The following is a 16,375-nucleotide window of genomic DNA, read 5'->3' on the forward strand; positions in this document are numbered from 1 at the left end:
TCATCAGCCTGGTCCCTGCTGTCCTCCATCCTCAGAGCACGGAGACCTCACAGCTCCTCAGCCAGACAGGCCTCCAACGTCTCCACCAAAACAAGTGCCAAGCCTACACGACTATTCACTGCTCTGCATGGATCCTCGCCCTCGGGAGTATTTAACACCCCAGCCGTCATTCCCCTGCACTGAAGCAGCAGCCTAGACAAGGGGTTGACTTTCATCTTGCTTGGTGCATGCTCTGCCTGCTCTCCTGTGGGTTTTCTTCTGTGACTCACGCGCTCTGGCTCACCAGCACATGCCTTCAGTGAACTGCACACATCTGCTCAGCGGACAGCCAACAACTGGAGTTACTTTATTCAACACTGACTTGCAAAAGCCTTTTGATTTTCAGCAACTGCCTGACTAGCACAAGTGTTTTTAGAGCCTTCCAGTAATTTAGGCCAGGCACATCCTTCTCATTTTCTTTTGCAGGTCCTTCATTCACAGTAGCTGACAAACCTTGGTGTTCTAAGACCAACGGCACTGCGAACACCACGTGGGCTGGCTGGTCACAGACTGAACTGTGCCCGCTCTGGGGCTGTTGCTTACCCGCAGCTGCTTGGGGGACAACGAAACACTATTTTAAACAATAAATCTCTAAGGTAAAAAAGTAGCAGAGGACTTAGGAAATGCTACTGGCAAATGCCAGTCATGTGCCCAAGGGCTCCCGTTGAAGTGCTGCTCGCCTGCTTTCTTACAGCAGGAAACCAGCCTTGCCATGTGCAAATCAGGAATACCTGGGAGGCTGACAAACAAAATGAAACACCAGGCCACTGGGCACAGGCCTGTTTGAAAGTTGGTTTCTTCTGCTACTGTGAAGCAATTTGCCTGTTGCCTGGTTTTTTGTGCTCGATGCTCTCACCCCTTAGGCTGTTAGACTTCTGAGGCTACTGAGAAGCACTTTTAATTTGGAATGCTCACCAATGCATTGCCAGCAAGCACCTCTGCCTAAAACCAGCCAGTCCAGCACAGATGTCTATTTCCACATATTTGAGGCTTTGATCTGTGGGTATGGTGTTTGCTATGCGGAGCGTTAGGATTTAAGCAGGCACATGCAGATAAACACGATGTGCAAGACAGAAAAGCCAAAGGGAAAAAACCTTACCCTTATTCTTCCTGGCCAGTGCATCAGCCTGTTCCCAAATGTCATACGCATAGAGGATATAGGAAGTGATGTTGACATATGAAGAGGTGATGCTTGGGATATTATAAGGGATGGTGACCGAAGAGCTAATGCTGTTGCCACCACAATTGCTAGCGTTTGATCCTGGCTGAGAACTCACGGATCCAGCAGGAGAGGGCATTGGAGAAAGAGGAGAAGGCATGCCTGTGCTTCTGCAGGAGAAAGAAACACCACCATCAATGTTACCTTCAGCAATAAATGTCTTACCACAGTGCTCATACCAGGAGCTAGCCCGTGTCATTTGGGCCTGTGCTATGGAGTGAGTGTTGAAAACTGAGATGTGTTCAGCTAGAGAGGACATAATTATCCCTCAGGTGCAAGGCCAAGGTTTTTCAAGTGATTCCCCACTCCAAGCACTCTCAGACATCCAAAAGCATCACCCATCCACTTCCCAAAATCCACACCTATTTGTGGAAGCCTTCACCAGGTAATCCAAGTGTTCTTACCCAATGACTTCAGGCATGCTTATGTTGTCCCCGCTTATGGAGACTGGAGCTTTCTGGCAGCTTATCCTTCACTTGCAGACCTGGAGAGGCTCAATGTGGCCAGCTCAGCTGCCTGCTGGCTTCACCCCATCATTGTTTCCCACTGCTTCACCCAATCCAGTTATAAGTTACTTGTACAGCCTCCACCACTGCTCCTGGGAGACCATTTACATACTGGTCAGCTGTACTGCACAAGGTGGCAGAAGAACAACTGGAATTTCAGACCAAACAGGCCTCTCAACCACAGAGTTTAAATGGAACAGATGCAGAGCTGAGCATTTATTTGCCACACACCATTACTGCAAAACACAGTAAAACTCCTAGCGCTGCTAAAAAGCAGGCCCAGTGTGCTGGGCTTTGGGTCAAACACTGTTATATGTCAGCTTTCCTTTTACTTTTACTGCTACATATACAAGAACTCTGCAGCAAATACAGAATGACAAGATGTTCAATAAATCGGAAATCAGAAAATGTGTTTCTTTTCTACATCTTACCTTGCAACACATGGAGAAGGTGCTTGTGTTACTCTGGAAGAACTCTGCAGCAAGGAAAAGAGCTTGTTAGTTTTGTTGGCCCACACCAGTAACAGCTACAGCCGTTCAACTGGCAGCTTGGCAACACGTGTGCCCTACCTTGAAGTGGTCATTCAGGATCCTGGAATACTTTATTGCAGTGTCCTTTTTGTAACGAAACATTGCCATGTGCAGGAGGGACTGGCAGCGCATGCTGTGAACAGAAAGAAACCCAAGAGTCAGTACCTGTGCCCACTGCTGCTGGCTCACCAGCAATCCACCATGTGGGATGGGGGCAGGCACCCATCAGCCTCTCCGCAAATTCAAGAGACCTCAGGATCTCTCCTGTCCTGTTCATCTCAGAAATGCAGACTCAGTGAAAAAAAAAAATCACACAACAGCAAAAAAAGAAAAAAGAAAAAGAAAAAGAGGAAGGGCCACATTTCACATTTTAAAGGTGCCCAGCCTCTTACGGATGCCAAGGGCTGAACGTGCCCCTGTCCAGCAGCACCTCAGCTCTGTTCAACGTGGCCAAAACGTGGGCAGGCACACCACATTCTTCCACCTGGGGTGAAAGTCCTTACGCACTCTCAAGTTACCAGCAGACCAAATTTTAGAGCTTGTGCCTTCCACATATGGTCCCTTTAGGTATCCTGGCTCACTTCAGAGATGTTCCGGTTTGCTCAGGCTTCTATATTGCTTTTTCCCTTGCAGAACTCTGATTCGCATTTCACTCATTCCTTTGCACCTGACAGCAAGAGGGCTTTCACTGTCCCAGATCTAAAACCAGACTATGAAGTCACAGAGAAAACATTACGCACCATAACACAGCAAAGATTTTTTCATGTGAAGATGCTGAGGTGTCCGTAAAGGGTTTTAATGTCATTATGAATCTAAGGAAACAAAAATAACAATCATGTCAGTCATCAAGGCTCTTAAGTCCCACTGTTCACAAAAAACTAGCACATACCACCACCTTAAACAATGGTCCAAAAACCAGGAAACTTGACCTGAATCCTTGGTGCTGGCACTGAGTGCTTGCTATGATTTTGGGCAGACAACTTTGGGTGACACAAGGCATTTTCAGACATAGTGGGAACAGATGCAGCCCCTCACAGGACCTCCTCTCCTCTTAGACTGATTAATGGGCAACATGCGCATGTGTACAAAAAAGTGCCTCCCCAGGGGACCACCGCAGACCTAGGGTCCCCCTGAACTGAGGGTGAAATATTAATTCCAGTGCTTCTGGCCAGGATAGACATCTTGGTGGAATTATTTCTTTTTGGAAAATTAAAAAAAAAAAAAGGCACATCTCCTTTTTGAAAGCAAAACAACAACAGCATCGCGGAAATACAGTCTGTCAAAACCATAGAGTAATGACATTTTAAAAAGTAAGCTTGAAGACTACTACAAAAAATAACTGGCAGCTGTCTCAATCAGCTTCACGGGCACCCAGAGCCATCCTAGTTGCAAACAAATGACACAACCAACCACTCTCCTCCAAACATACTGCCTAACCGTCACGGTTCCAAAACCACTTACTTGATGAGATCTATCGTGTCGGCAAATATGCTGTAAGCAGATTTTGGTGCTGATGCATCTGATTCCATGGCAATCCCATACTCAATGAAGGAAAGGGCAGCATCAAGGTACTGAAAGGCCTTTCCAGTCTTGTCGGTCTGTTGGGAGAAAGATCCCATTTTCAGACTACAGCAAATACTATTTCTCTCTACCTGGATTCATTTTCTCTCCCTAAATAGGCAGTATTTGAAGAAATTAAACAAAAAAATCATGTCAAACCTCCAGGTGATAACGAAAGGGTTCTCCTCAGGGTCCCTAACATGGTCCTAGTCATCAGCCCTGTGTGCTCTCGCTACCTGGGTCTCCACCTTATGCTCTGCCCCAAGTGGTTTTCTGCTAATTTATTTTCTTCGCATTCTTTAGATACTCTTGGCCAGCAGTGAGGGCAGGTCTTGTGCGAGGCAGGTGGGGTTTTCCCACTCTATTACTTTCCCCACTTTATTTTCACAGGGAAACAGCAAGTGGCAAACATACATTACCTGACTGAGCCGTATCCAGCAAAAAAAAGCATAGTTTAATCATGCACACTGTTAAACTGCACGCATCTGAGACAGTCAGCAAAGGGCACTTTCAAGTCTTGTTCACCAGCAACACAATTATCATCAGTATCCTGATATTTCAGAGAGAACTGCTGTAAAACCAACTCTCTGGGCCATATTCCCAAGACAAAAGTGAGAGCTCTGCAAAGCAAGGAGGCCTGCTAACCTCCATTTCGATTCCTATTCCCCGGGCATAATCTCTGAGTGTGTTTACACACAGGGAAGTGCCTGAAAATTAGGCAAATGAAAGCAGCCTCTCCACACATGACTAAGCGCATACTCCGTTAGGTGGAAGTGCCATGAGCCAGCACAGCCTGATCACGTGCCTGCAGCTATCAGATCCCCGCGCAAGAGCCGCTGGATGTTTCTAGCAGAGGGCCCAGGCTTACCATTGCATCAGCTTTGTGCTTCAGCCTCTTGGCCTCTTCTATGTGATATTCCATCGAATGCTGTCTGAATTGGGGGCAGACAGAGGAGAGCAGAAAGAAGAAAAAAAGGGTAGTGTAAGTATTGATTTCACCTTATCTAGAGGATGCTGTGACTCCAGTACAGCCTGGTACTGTTACCGAACGCACGTTAGAGTTCTGATAATCACTAAATCAATGTTATCTGCCTGTTTGTAAATACACAGCTGCTGAATGCACAAACAAAACGGTATGAAAAGAAGTTGATTTCTTTTAAGACTATTTAAGGATATGATAGAAAACCAGGTAATATTTAAAAGTTACATTTGGACGTTAAAAAAATAGGAAGTTATTCTTTTGTGAGTACAATCTTACTTCTTCACTTCCAAGTAAAAATAGTAGGCATGTGACTGCCTGCCATTTCTCCATCACAACACCCCCATATTTTGTCTGAAGCATACAGCACACCTTGCAACATGGTGCACTCATCTCAGAGCACAAGAACTTGCGTTCCAGGTAGCTGCTTACAAGGGATGGGGTCACCAAGTCTGACGCAGGTCCCAGCCTCCTGACTGATGATAAAGCAGGACCAGGCACGACTCTGAGTGCAGGAATAATCTGTTCACTGCGCAAATGGCACGGAGCCACCTGAGCACTAACACAAGGAGCCAGAAAGGAATCACATCTTCTCAGAGACATCAGTCTCCTGCACAGCACCCTGTCACAGACAAGTCTGCCACCTGTCAGGAATCAGACAAACCAGCACCCATCCCTTGCAGGCAGGCACAAAAGACAGCCTTGCAGAGGGCGATTTGTCTCTGAGTTGAGAAGTACCTGTGTCTACACCAGCTCCCTCAAAACAAGAGCTGGTGAGAGGAGGGAGGTTTGCTTTGTGGTGGGTGGAGAAGTCCCAGAGGTGAGAAGGACGGGGCAGGTCCTGTACCTTTCTCTCTCTCACAAAAGCAGTGCTCAATATGCAGCAGAAGCCCAGTGTCTTCAGAAAGAACAGATGAGGAGCACAAAACAAACACTTACTTTTCAAACTTGACTTGAGGTCTCCTTGGCTTGGAGGTACCATTTGGCAAAGAAGGCACTGGGAAAGGATTAGTGACATCCCCTGCAGATCCCTGAAAAATCACAGAGCGAGATAAAGCTGGTTAGAAACATCCATCCAGAACTGTTCCAAAGCATGGCTTTCCTAAATTTAAAGAGAAAAATGTTTATTTGTCTGAGATATAGTATACTTCTCCAGGCTCCCCCCTTTCTTCTTTCTTCCCAGTCCCCACTCCAATACTGGAAATGAAAACTTGGCTTCTCGCTAGACTGCTGGTGAGGGTTAATACCATTCAGATTTTCCCTGACCATGCAGAAATTAGGTAGCAGGTTTCCTTGCACAACGGCTAAGGGGGCAGCAAGGACACTAGGAGCACATTTTTCACGGTCACCAGAAAAGGTAGGAACTAGTACTACCTATTCACACTTACTCCTAGTTTAACCACACAGCAGTTGCTGACTCTGCATTGCTATCTACAACATCAGGAAAAAGAAAGCAGTTAGAAGCCAGCTAATACAGCACAGACAGTCTCCATTAAGTGCACACACATCGAAGTCCCAGACCACACACATCCAGGCACTTGTAAATGGCAATATAATTGAATTTTATAACCCAATAGTGCAAAGATTCAGCTGCAAGAATCATTAACAACGATTTTGTAAGCAAACTACGAAAGCTCATAGTGAAAGTTACAGTTAAAACCACAGGGTGCTTATTTTCAAGAATGAACTTTTTTTTTCCTTTTGTAAACACACTTGTTTTCACACCTATTGTATCACACTCGCAGTTGCCTACAGTCAGAACCAGTTCCTGGCATAAACACGATTCTTTTGCCTTTCACTTTTACATGGTCACGACTTCTCATTGTGTTTCACAAGTAAGATTAAAATAAAATAGAAGATGGAAAGTGACCAGAGATATCACAGCACGGGCATTAGGGCTAGCAAGATAGAGTCACAGATAGCCACTGAAGAGGCAAATATGCTTCAAAGAGCTTTCTCTAGTGGCTGGCTTACCCTTCTTTTCATTTAATATCCTAAGGGAAGGTTTCTAAAGAGAATCACACAGCACCCACGGGTCGCAGGATACGCCAGCAGTAACAGATACCTACTTTGTTGCCCTTCACCTGTTCAGAGTGCTTTCTCTCCACCTTCTTGTGCTTGGCAGACAAAGGATCCTTGTGGCTGCTTGAGTCCCTGGCAGTGTTGTTTTCTGTGGCAGGCAGCTGGCCGTTCTCACTCCTGGGTCTCTTCTGGGCCATCTTCACTGACTTTGGTGCAGAATGTGCGGGAGACATGGGTGGCAGTGGTGGGGGTAGCAGGAGATCTTTCTTCTGGGTCTCAAATGATGCTTTTGGTGCTCTAGAGATGGGAAATTAATTTTGCAATTGGCATGAATACAAGGTCTATATAATATAGGGATTTTTTTTTAACAGAAAAAAACAATCAGAAAAGTTAAATACATTGTGTACCAATTCTGTTCAAATTTCTCTGGAAATGTGAACTGACTTGTTAACCAAGAATCCTGCAAAAGCAAAATGAAACCTCAGGGACTTCACAGTGCATTAGATCCCACATGTTCAGCTGTCAACAATGCACAAGCAAGTTGCTTCTGAAGCAGGAATCAGCCCCAGGGCTTGTCCTTGGAGGAAAGACTTGCAACCAGAATGTCAGAATGTTGCCAAAACGACACCTCTCCAACACAGCATCTTTTCACTGAAAAAGGGGGAGAGGTAATTATAGCGAGTAAAATCCCCGGGACACATCACCCAACATGGCAAGCGAGGCACAGCGCTGCCTCTCTCTCCCTGTTACGGTAGAAGATATCTTTTACAGGCAGGGATACTCGCCCTGACACTTGATCCTGTGCGTGCTGCGACAGAATTAAACTGAGTTGTTCCTTCGGGACTTGCCAGCTAAACTAGACAACACATACGGGTTGGGAGGATATGAGGGACAGAGCCTTAAAGTGCTGTGCTTTTAAATGGCAGAGCTGATCATACTTAATAATTCCGTGGAAAATTTCTGATCATCTGGGGTTAGGATTACCAGGGAACTCCAGCAGTTATAGGCAGCACGCAACAGCACTAAACCTCGTTTTGCAACTACCCCTTTTTACTTTGTTTTCCTTCAGCTCCTCAGTTTCCAAGAAAGAACAAAGCGTCTAGAGCAGTGAATGCCAACCCTCCGGCTGCAAAGTCAGCAGAGGAAGAAACAAAACGAAATGCAGTGAGAAGTGTGAAGTTGAGCAGCTTGCTCAGCTCTCCCTTCTTCACTGTGCCACCTGGTGCAGCACAATCCTCCAGAGAGGGCCTTTTACAGGGAGCAGAGCAGCAGCCCCAACCTCCTTCCCAACCTCCAGCCCAGTTAACCTGCATCCCTGACCTGACACCAGAGCTTTCTCCCCACAAAAAAGGATCCAATTCTTCCTGCTCTGAAGGCCACCACATGGCTAGAAGAGGTGCTTGTTTGCTCTGAGAAAAGGGGAGGTACAAACCCTGGATTCAAAACCCTTCCAGCTGCTAGAAAAATCAGGACAAATGCCACCACATTCAATGGTTTTACAGCAGCATAATACAAGAATGGAAAACAGGCACTACAACGTCACCTTGTGCTTCAGTAACAAGAACATGAACGCTCTGCATTATAAAAGGAGAGGAAGATCAATGACAGCAAGTATAATTGCACATCTGCAACAAATAACGAGGCAAATAAATTACACACTTACAGCCACATGGCTGGTGTCAGGATGTACAGACAAATTCGCAGCAGATAAAATTTCAGAAAGCACATTATGTTAAACAAACTCATAAGAAGAATAAAAGGTACAGTTCCTTGCTTTAAGTTTTAAAAGAAAGGTTCATTTTTTGCTATCCCATTGCTGTATACTCACTTCTGTTTAGTGGAGTCTTTGTTAGTTGAAGACTGCAATGATTTTGTTTCTTTGTCTGATTTCATTTTCTTCCTATCAATCTCCTTCTCCATTTCCCTCTAACAAAAACAAAACAAAACAAAAATCACTCAGATTTAGGAAGTTCATGTTCAGTACAGACCAACACAGCTACATTTGATGGCTTCATGTTAAAAAACGAAAAGCGATTGGAACTGACAAAGTGGAAAACCAGAGCACGGTTGATTTCAGGCTCAATGACAAGTACCCTAACGTGACATTTTATCTACTTCAGCTGGTTAGAATAATTATTTTGTAGTGGAGGGGATGAACTGCCTAAATCTCTCCTTGCCAACAGTCTGAAACAAATGTACTTCTATAGCTGAAGCATTTTATGATCTGTTCTGGGCGTTGGTTTTCTTCTCCTCGTGTTTTGTGACAGTTTTTTTTTTTTGTTTGTTTATTTGTTTGTTTTCTCTAAGGGATGGAAAAAAAAGCATTCATTGGAGACCTAGACTACACAGGGATGTAGTCAAGATGTTTTATGAGCAGGAATCAAGTATAGCATGAAATTTTGAAGTGTCAATTAAATTTGCTGCCTATACACTGAACAGCAGGAACCACTGAGGCAGAGGGATAATAAATGACACTTTTTAAGCACACTCCACAAATCTTATGATGCAAAGCATGCAATACCAAATTATTGCCTCACTTGAACAGCAAACCTTCAGAGTAATTCATTATAAGACAAGGAAATGCAAAACAAAAGGAGCTCGCCCTTCAGCCAGCATTACCCATGGAGTGCCTGGTGCTAGCCCAAAGCATCCCAGGACTTCGCATCTGCCTCCTGGGGCACATGCAGGTTAACCTCAGCACGATGGAGCTCCACGGGTAATGCATGGCACAAAGTCCACCTCAGAGCCTCCAGAGCATGGCTCCAGCAGGCGCATGGGTTAACTATTCCTGCTGCAGGACTCTGCAAAGGGATCCCTGGAAAGCCCCTTACTGGAGATGTGCCTCTTGTGAGCATCAGCATCTCTACCAGTGCCACAGCAGCTCCAGGAGAAATCAGAGGCTTTTTTGATGTATTCATCCAAGCACTGAGATGCACAGGAGGGGTTAGTGGTGGTTGTTATTATCAGTGGTTTAGTTCAAAGTCTGCATTTAGGGAAAAGCAAAAGGCATGGAGCTGCTGGCATCACCCCTGGAAATCAGAGTTCACAGCCGCAGAATTTGTTCCCTCTCTGCATAAGCCAGCCATCACAATTGTTTCCCAGAAACCCACAACTCTAGACAGGAAAAGGCCACGCTACTCGGACTGAGGCTGCAAGCAAGATATAATAGCAAGAATTCTTTGAAAACACCAAAGCATTTGTTAGACAGCTTGCAGGGCTTTTCATTTGCTCAGCAGTGGATTTTTGACCAATAAGAAACATCTGTGAATAGTTTTTGACACATTTTCCCTTTAAAAGTTTGGAAACACTGTGGAATGAGGAGGACAACGAGCCCAATCTGATCCTATGAAGCAAAAAGAAACTCCAAGCAGGGGATTTTCAAACAGCTCCACACTCCCTACACATCACTGCGGTCCTTGCACAAACCCACCTTCACCTCCACCTCTCACCTTCCTCTTTTTGAAGGACTTGTCAGGAGTGTCCGTGGCTTTCCTCTCCACATCCTGCCCCCTTGCACCAGGGAACTCCTTTGCCTCCGCTCTCTTCTGGTGACCGCCCTTCCCGGGGAGCTGGGGAACTCTCGACAGCAGCGGGAGATCGATTTTAACCATGAGGCTGCGAGGGACGTGCACGTCCCTCACTGGCGACAGCAACTTCTTCTCCCTGACAGACAAGGGAAGCTTCTCCTTGTGGAAGTCCTCTCTGAGCACAGCAGCAGGCCTGTGGCCGCTAGTCCTGGTGGGAGTCGTGCCCTGGCCCTGAGGGATTGGGCTGAGAGCGAGGTGCTCCTGGGTACTGCCCAGCACAACGTCCCGCGGGGGCTTGGGGTCCAGCAGGGCTTTGGCGCTGGCCTGATGGGAGCTCTTGTGCTTTCTGCCCTCGGGGGGCTCTTGCAGACTGGGTTTCAGTTCTTTTCGGTCGCTGGATTTTGGCCTCCCTTTCGTTTTTACTTTTGGCTTGTCTCTGGAAGACTGGTCTCTAACCTCGTAAGGACCAGGTTCGCTCTCCACCTTCAGGCCCCCCTTGGGTCCCTCGTGCACTGGAGGCTTGCTGGGCCTTTTGATACCAACAGTCTGCCTCTGCGAGGGCTCCTCAGCGCACGCGGGAGACTTCTGGCAGTTGCGTTTGGTCGGAAGGTGAGCATCCTGAGAAGCCCTGGCTGCTCGGGCAGAGCTCTTGTGATGAGGCTCCCTCGGCTCCGCGTGCTCCTGGGAGGAGTCGCTGTCGATCTGCTGTCCTGGCTCCCTGTCCTCCTCACGTCCATCCGTGTGGGCAGTTTCTCTGGGGCTCTCTGCTGGCACTGTTGGTGGGTTCACCTTGGTAAGCCAGTTGTCGAGCTGCCACTTGTTTGAAGTTGGTGGGTCGGGCTGTAGACAAACAGAGAAAGGAAGGATGCAAGACTGACACCTGTATCTCAATCCTAACACATTGTCAGAACCCAGTAAAATTTCCCCTTAGTGGTAAAGATGAAAGACCATGACAAAGCAGGGACGCTCTGGTACGTACACATCAACATTTAATTCACGAGCACAGGCCCAACCAGGTGGTACAGCTTTCCTGGATCTCTGCTAGCCCTACCTGTCGTGCAGTAAGAGATAGGCATGAAAACCCCTGCTCGGTTTGCTCTGTGCCACTACCCAACATCCTTGCGCAGTCAGGCACGTACTCACTGTGAAAACAAAGCAGGTGCTATCCTCACAACTTTTACCAAGTTAGTTGCACGAGGTGGACCAAGAGCTGTCCCAGTTTCTTCTAAGCCCTCTGCCTACACAATCCAACACTCGCGTCTCCCTGGGTCAACCAAGGCATGAGCTACGACTGAGTACTGAGGGCCTCTGCAATCAGTCAGACACTTATCGTAGTTAAAAGAAGCCCTGCCTAATCAAAACAGAAGTCTGACGTATCAGGAGAAAACTTAACCAGCTAGCTGTAAAAACAGACATCTGAAGCTGCAAATGAGGGGCACAATTCTCTAGGGCCCACTCTGAAAGTACTGCTTAATTCTCAGCATCGCTCAAACGTGTCACTTGCGATCTGGGCGCTGTCAGAGCACAGCTACGCTTGTGCCCTCACCAATCCTCCCCAGCCACAACTCTCTTCTGAGAACAGCCACAGCACTTCTCAGAAAAGAGAAGCCCTAGCACATGAAAGGCTTTCCAGGACTAATTAATCCCTTCTGCTGGCCTTTTCTTCTCCACCCAGACTCTACCCTCCTTTGCGCCATACAACATGTTGACATGAAGACGTGTCCTCAGCTGTGTCTGGGTGACTCCATCTAGAAAGCTGGTTTATGAAACAGACTTGGTTTTATCACATTTTAAACTTCCCAATCGCAACTGACAGTAAGAAAAAATATTAAAAGATTAAATAACTATAAGCAAATACTGCACATGGGTCCTAAAGTCTTTGCTTTTATGTGAGGAGCTGGATATAAAAACAGAGCATGTGCACCACTTGGCTCTCTGTGTAAAATGAACAGTTTACTGAATAAAAAGGGGAAAAATGGTCAATCCACAATAACTAGGACTTCACTAGAGAGAAAACAACACTGTAGCACAGCATATTTTCAGTATAAAGCAGGCATGATTTGGTATAAGAAGGTAAGTACAATATCTGTTTCTCACATAGCACAAGGCAAGGTCTGTGAGTGAAGTGCTGCGGAGTGAAGCGTGTTAGCTGTGAGATCAGAAGACAGGTCTTTTCAAAGCTTCTGCAATGTCTCCTGTGCACAAAATTCTCCTTGTTAATGTGCTTCTAAGGTAAAAGAAAGGAAAGCCAAGGCTAGGGAGGTCAAGAGGAATAAATGACAAGGTTTCTGGGCTTTGTGAGAATTATCTCAGAGCTGTCAGTGGACTGGTTTATATAAGCTGTGGTCCATCAGCTATAACCCTGCACTTCCCGCTGGCCCAAGAATGTTTTGTGAGCTGGAGGATCTGTTTTAAACCACAGGACACGAGTACATTTGCAGCAGATTTTTAAAAAGCTGCATGGTCTCAATTATTATGCAACTCTGAGGCACTAATCTCTGTTTGCCTGCTTTTCCCAATAAAAGCCTCAGAAACGCCAGTGCAGCACTATGTGAGCCAAACTCAACAGCAGCAAGTCTAAGCACATTCCAGCCCTTCCTGCGGGCCCGATCACTTCAGCTGGGAGCTGGGAGAAGCCAAGTCTGTCACTCATGCGCAGGAGCTGCAGAGGGGTGCTGGCAGCTTCCCGGAGCATGTCAGGGAATTGGGCTCACCCCGAAGCAGCCGACAGCCTCAGCACCCTGAAGAGCTGCACAGGCAGAGGTGAGCACTGAGGACAAAAGCTGCAGTTCCCACCTGTGCCTCATCAGTAAAGGCATCAGTTCCTCCTGGAGCGCTAGCCAACGATGCCAAAAGGCAGAGGGGAACACTCCAAGGTGAGGCACTTCAAAGTCTAATTTGTGCTGTTACTAAGGGTTATTTCATTGACAAACTCCTGCAAAGAAGCAAAGGGCAAGCGAAGCTTGATGATGCAGCAAAGATGTCAACAGGCCACCTGAAGGATGAGGGCGTTTCAGGTGCCCTGTCTGACTGCGTTGAGCCAGCAGAGAGCCTGCATTAAGCAGCCCCTACAGTTCATGTGCATTCACCTCAGGAGCTGACACCCTCGGAGGGTCAGGGTCGTTGGCTTCACTGTCACTCGAGCTGCTCTCCGTCTCCGAGTCTGAAGAGCTGTCTGAGTCACTGGTGCTCCCTGACTCTGGGCTGCTGGAATGTGCTGATGCCACGCTCTCGGGCTGGGACTGCAGGGCACTGCAAGGCCACCAGGAGATAAAATTAGAAAGCAGCACGCGTCAAGGTTACTTACTACATTGATATGGAAGCATCCAGAAATAAAACTGAACCCCCCTGTTTTGGCACTGGAAGGAAAGGGGGCAAGGCCAAAAGAATACACTGCCATACTCCAAGCTAAAGCACCGGAATAAAAAAAACAACTCTGGAAATAATAAAATTCTCAATTCCAACCCAGCCATAACTATACAAGCAGAATGTCACTGCAAGAGTACAAAGCTGCATTTAGCCAACAAAAGGCTTTTTAAAATAGTGACAAATGCTATTCTGACAGTCCCAACACTCAGCAGAAAAGATGCCTAATAAAGACTAACAAGACGGAAACCTACATGCCAGGATGGCTTCTGTTTTTATTCTCCCCCTTCACAAGAAGGGGGAAAGCAAGTTCTTACTTCTTCACCCATGTTACTTGCCTGAGGTGCTGCAGCTGTTTCATGAACAGCCCCAAACAGCAGCATTTTTTGCAAGACCCATCCCTGCTCACAAGTGCTTCACCCCAGCCCTGCTGACAATGGGAGTGGATGGAGCTGAGGCATAACTTTTTGTTCTGGAACAAACTAAAGAAGTCAAAACACTGACTTCTGACTCTGAAAACTCTTTCCCATGTCAGCACAAATACATTTGTATGATGTGGAGGCAAGCTCCTTGCTGATGCAGACCGATACTGCGAGAACATACTGTTTCAAGAGCCTGCAGAGACAGTCGGTCATGCCAAGAAATCAAAATGCCCTTGTGCAAGCCTGACTTTGCAGACTGTCACCAGTGCTTGAAGAGCACACACATCAAGCCAGAAAAGTACATCGGTGCTCTCTTGTTGGGGTTTCTCCACCTTTCTGCTTCTAATCCAGGTGCGTGGCTTTTCAGTCAACCTTGAATCCTGCTTCTAAGTTGCCCTATCAGGAGGGGCTGAAGCAGCCTCAGTAAATTTCTTCTACACCTATTTGGCTGTTTCTGGCTTCCTTCTGAACTACAGCTGCACTCATACCTTAGCCATCACTGTTGTAACTGAAAATCCCATCATCTCCAGTGTGCTCTCCAAATAACGTGATGGTGTGGAAGAGGAGAATGGAAGGGAACAGATGGGGAAATACAATTCTGGTTCGAAGGCAAAATCTAGCATGCCTGGACTCATTTCTCATTGAAGCTTTCTGTAAAACCTCACACGACTAAAGCCAATTTGGCTTCAGGCAGCTAGAAACTAAAGCTTGCATCTATGACAGAAACAAGGGACCCTTTCCCACCTACCCTCATATAAAATAATTCTTTTTTTTCCTCCTTATCTGTCTACCTAGCAGTTTGGGAACAAACCTGTACCTTGGAGGAGCAAGTGAAGAAGGTGGCTTTTCAACAACCTGTTTTGTTCACAAAAACAAAGAGGAGAGGGGGAGGAAAGGTTAGCTTAAGGAGCTCAGAGCAACGCAACACGTCGCGATGATTTAACGGGATGTCTGTGGGCGTAGGGTATAAAACATCTAAAACTGACTTGGTCGTCACCACTGTCTTCACTATCACTGAGCTGCAGGTCGTCCTGGAGCATTCTGAAAGACAACCAGAAGATACACATCAGCCAGGGCAGACACGTTTTCAAGCAGCAGACACTGAAAAAAGACTTGGTTTGCACTTTCCAAAACAAGCCGACCTCCCCAAGGCTTTTTAACATTCGGCATGCTCAATCTGCTAAATCCTCTCGTTACCTGAACAAAGAACAACATGGAAACACACAGCCTGGGCCTTTTACTCTGCCTTCCACCTGACCTCAGGGCACTCTGCAACACAGGGGCAGTACCATCGGCTGCCATCTGCAGACAACTGCTAGAACAAGTCCAGCCCTGCTACAGCAAAAGACCGGCAAGCTTTTAGCTCCCCAAGGGGCAGAAAGCACCACAAGATGCGCACATTCACATATCCTGCTCTTTGTGGGCTGCAAATACTTCTCCTGACACACAGCTCCTCTTTTTGCTGCTTGGATCTCCTGTCTCACACACATACCTAAGCAGAGGCCAATAAGGTCAAGCCAAGCTCCTATTCCAGCTCTGCACAGCGAGAGCCCTAACGCTGGGGAGTCACACACCCAAAGCAGTTCCTGGGTGGTGAGGCACAAGGCCTGTTCTAGCATTGCTAGAGCAGTGGGCTGCCTGTGAGTGTTTCCAGATTCACCATTCAAGTCCTAAGTCTGCAGGTGGCACCTGCTGCTTCCAATTTCACTGTCCTCTGTGAAATTGGGGTCCTCAAAAGGCTGGAGGAGAGGGATCTGTGGGCAGAGACCCCAAGTTCTCCACAAACCACAAGCAATGAATCTCAAGTCCAAACAAAAATTTCAGAGCAATTGAGCTGTCAGTCAACAGATAAAATCTATTTCAGCAGTCAGTAACCGAGGATTAGGGTCAGACAGTAACTGAGGCATGCTCTCAGTACCTTTCAGCCTTTCCAAGCACCAGATTAAAGCACCGTAATTCAGAGGAAAGGCTGTATCTTTCCTTCAAACAGAAAGCCACGTCACTTCTATTAGCCCTAATGGAAATTGCACATTCCGAACGAAGAGAGAACAGACTCCAGCAATTATTCTCAAGGTTTGTTTCTGTTGTTGCCTGTTTTATGTTTCCTTTTTGTACCAGGAACAAACCCTCTGCTTCCACCATTTGAGGAGGGAACCCAGCCCTGTACATGAAACCACGGGAAGCGCAGTCAGTGACTTCCTGCTA

The 16,375-nt window shown here is 46.7% G+C and overlaps 1 protein-coding gene across 5 annotated transcripts in view; it reads right to left on the reverse strand.

Moving 5' to 3' along the window:
- Positions 1-16,375, reverse strand: part of AFF1 (ALF transcription elongation factor 1) — an 85,642-nt gene that overhangs the window by 3,176 nt on the left and 66,091 nt on the right. For 3 of the 5 annotated variants that reach the window (XM_084517389.1, XM_084517391.1, XM_084517387.1), the window contains 13 exons: positions 15,157-15,211; positions 14,988-15,025; positions 13,472-13,634; positions 10,305-11,222; positions 8,684-8,781; positions 6,903-7,152; positions 5,773-5,864; positions 4,723-4,786; positions 3,756-3,892; positions 3,035-3,106; positions 2,334-2,427; positions 2,196-2,239; positions 1,139-1,368 (listed from right to left, as the gene is read on the reverse strand). In XM_084517389.1, coding sequence (XP_084373515.1) covers positions 1,139-1,368; positions 2,196-2,239; positions 2,334-2,427; positions 3,035-3,106; positions 3,756-3,892; positions 4,723-4,786; positions 5,773-5,864; positions 6,903-7,152; positions 8,684-8,781; positions 10,305-11,222; positions 13,472-13,634; positions 14,988-15,025; positions 15,157-15,211 — 2,255 coding nt within the window. The remainder of the gene's footprint in view (positions 1-1,138; positions 1,369-2,195; positions 2,240-2,333; positions 2,428-3,034; positions 3,107-3,755; positions 3,893-4,722; positions 4,787-5,772; positions 5,865-6,902; positions 7,153-8,683; positions 8,782-10,304; positions 11,223-13,471; positions 13,635-14,987; positions 15,026-15,156; positions 15,212-16,375) is intronic. The other 2 variants (XM_084517388.1, XM_084517390.1) reach the window with 2 other exon arrangements.

This window comes from Aythya ferina (genome assembly GCF_964211825.1).
Source record: "Aythya ferina genome assembly, chromosome: 4".
Lineage (NCBI taxonomy): Eukaryota > Metazoa > Chordata > Aves > Anseriformes > Anatidae > Aythya > Aythya ferina.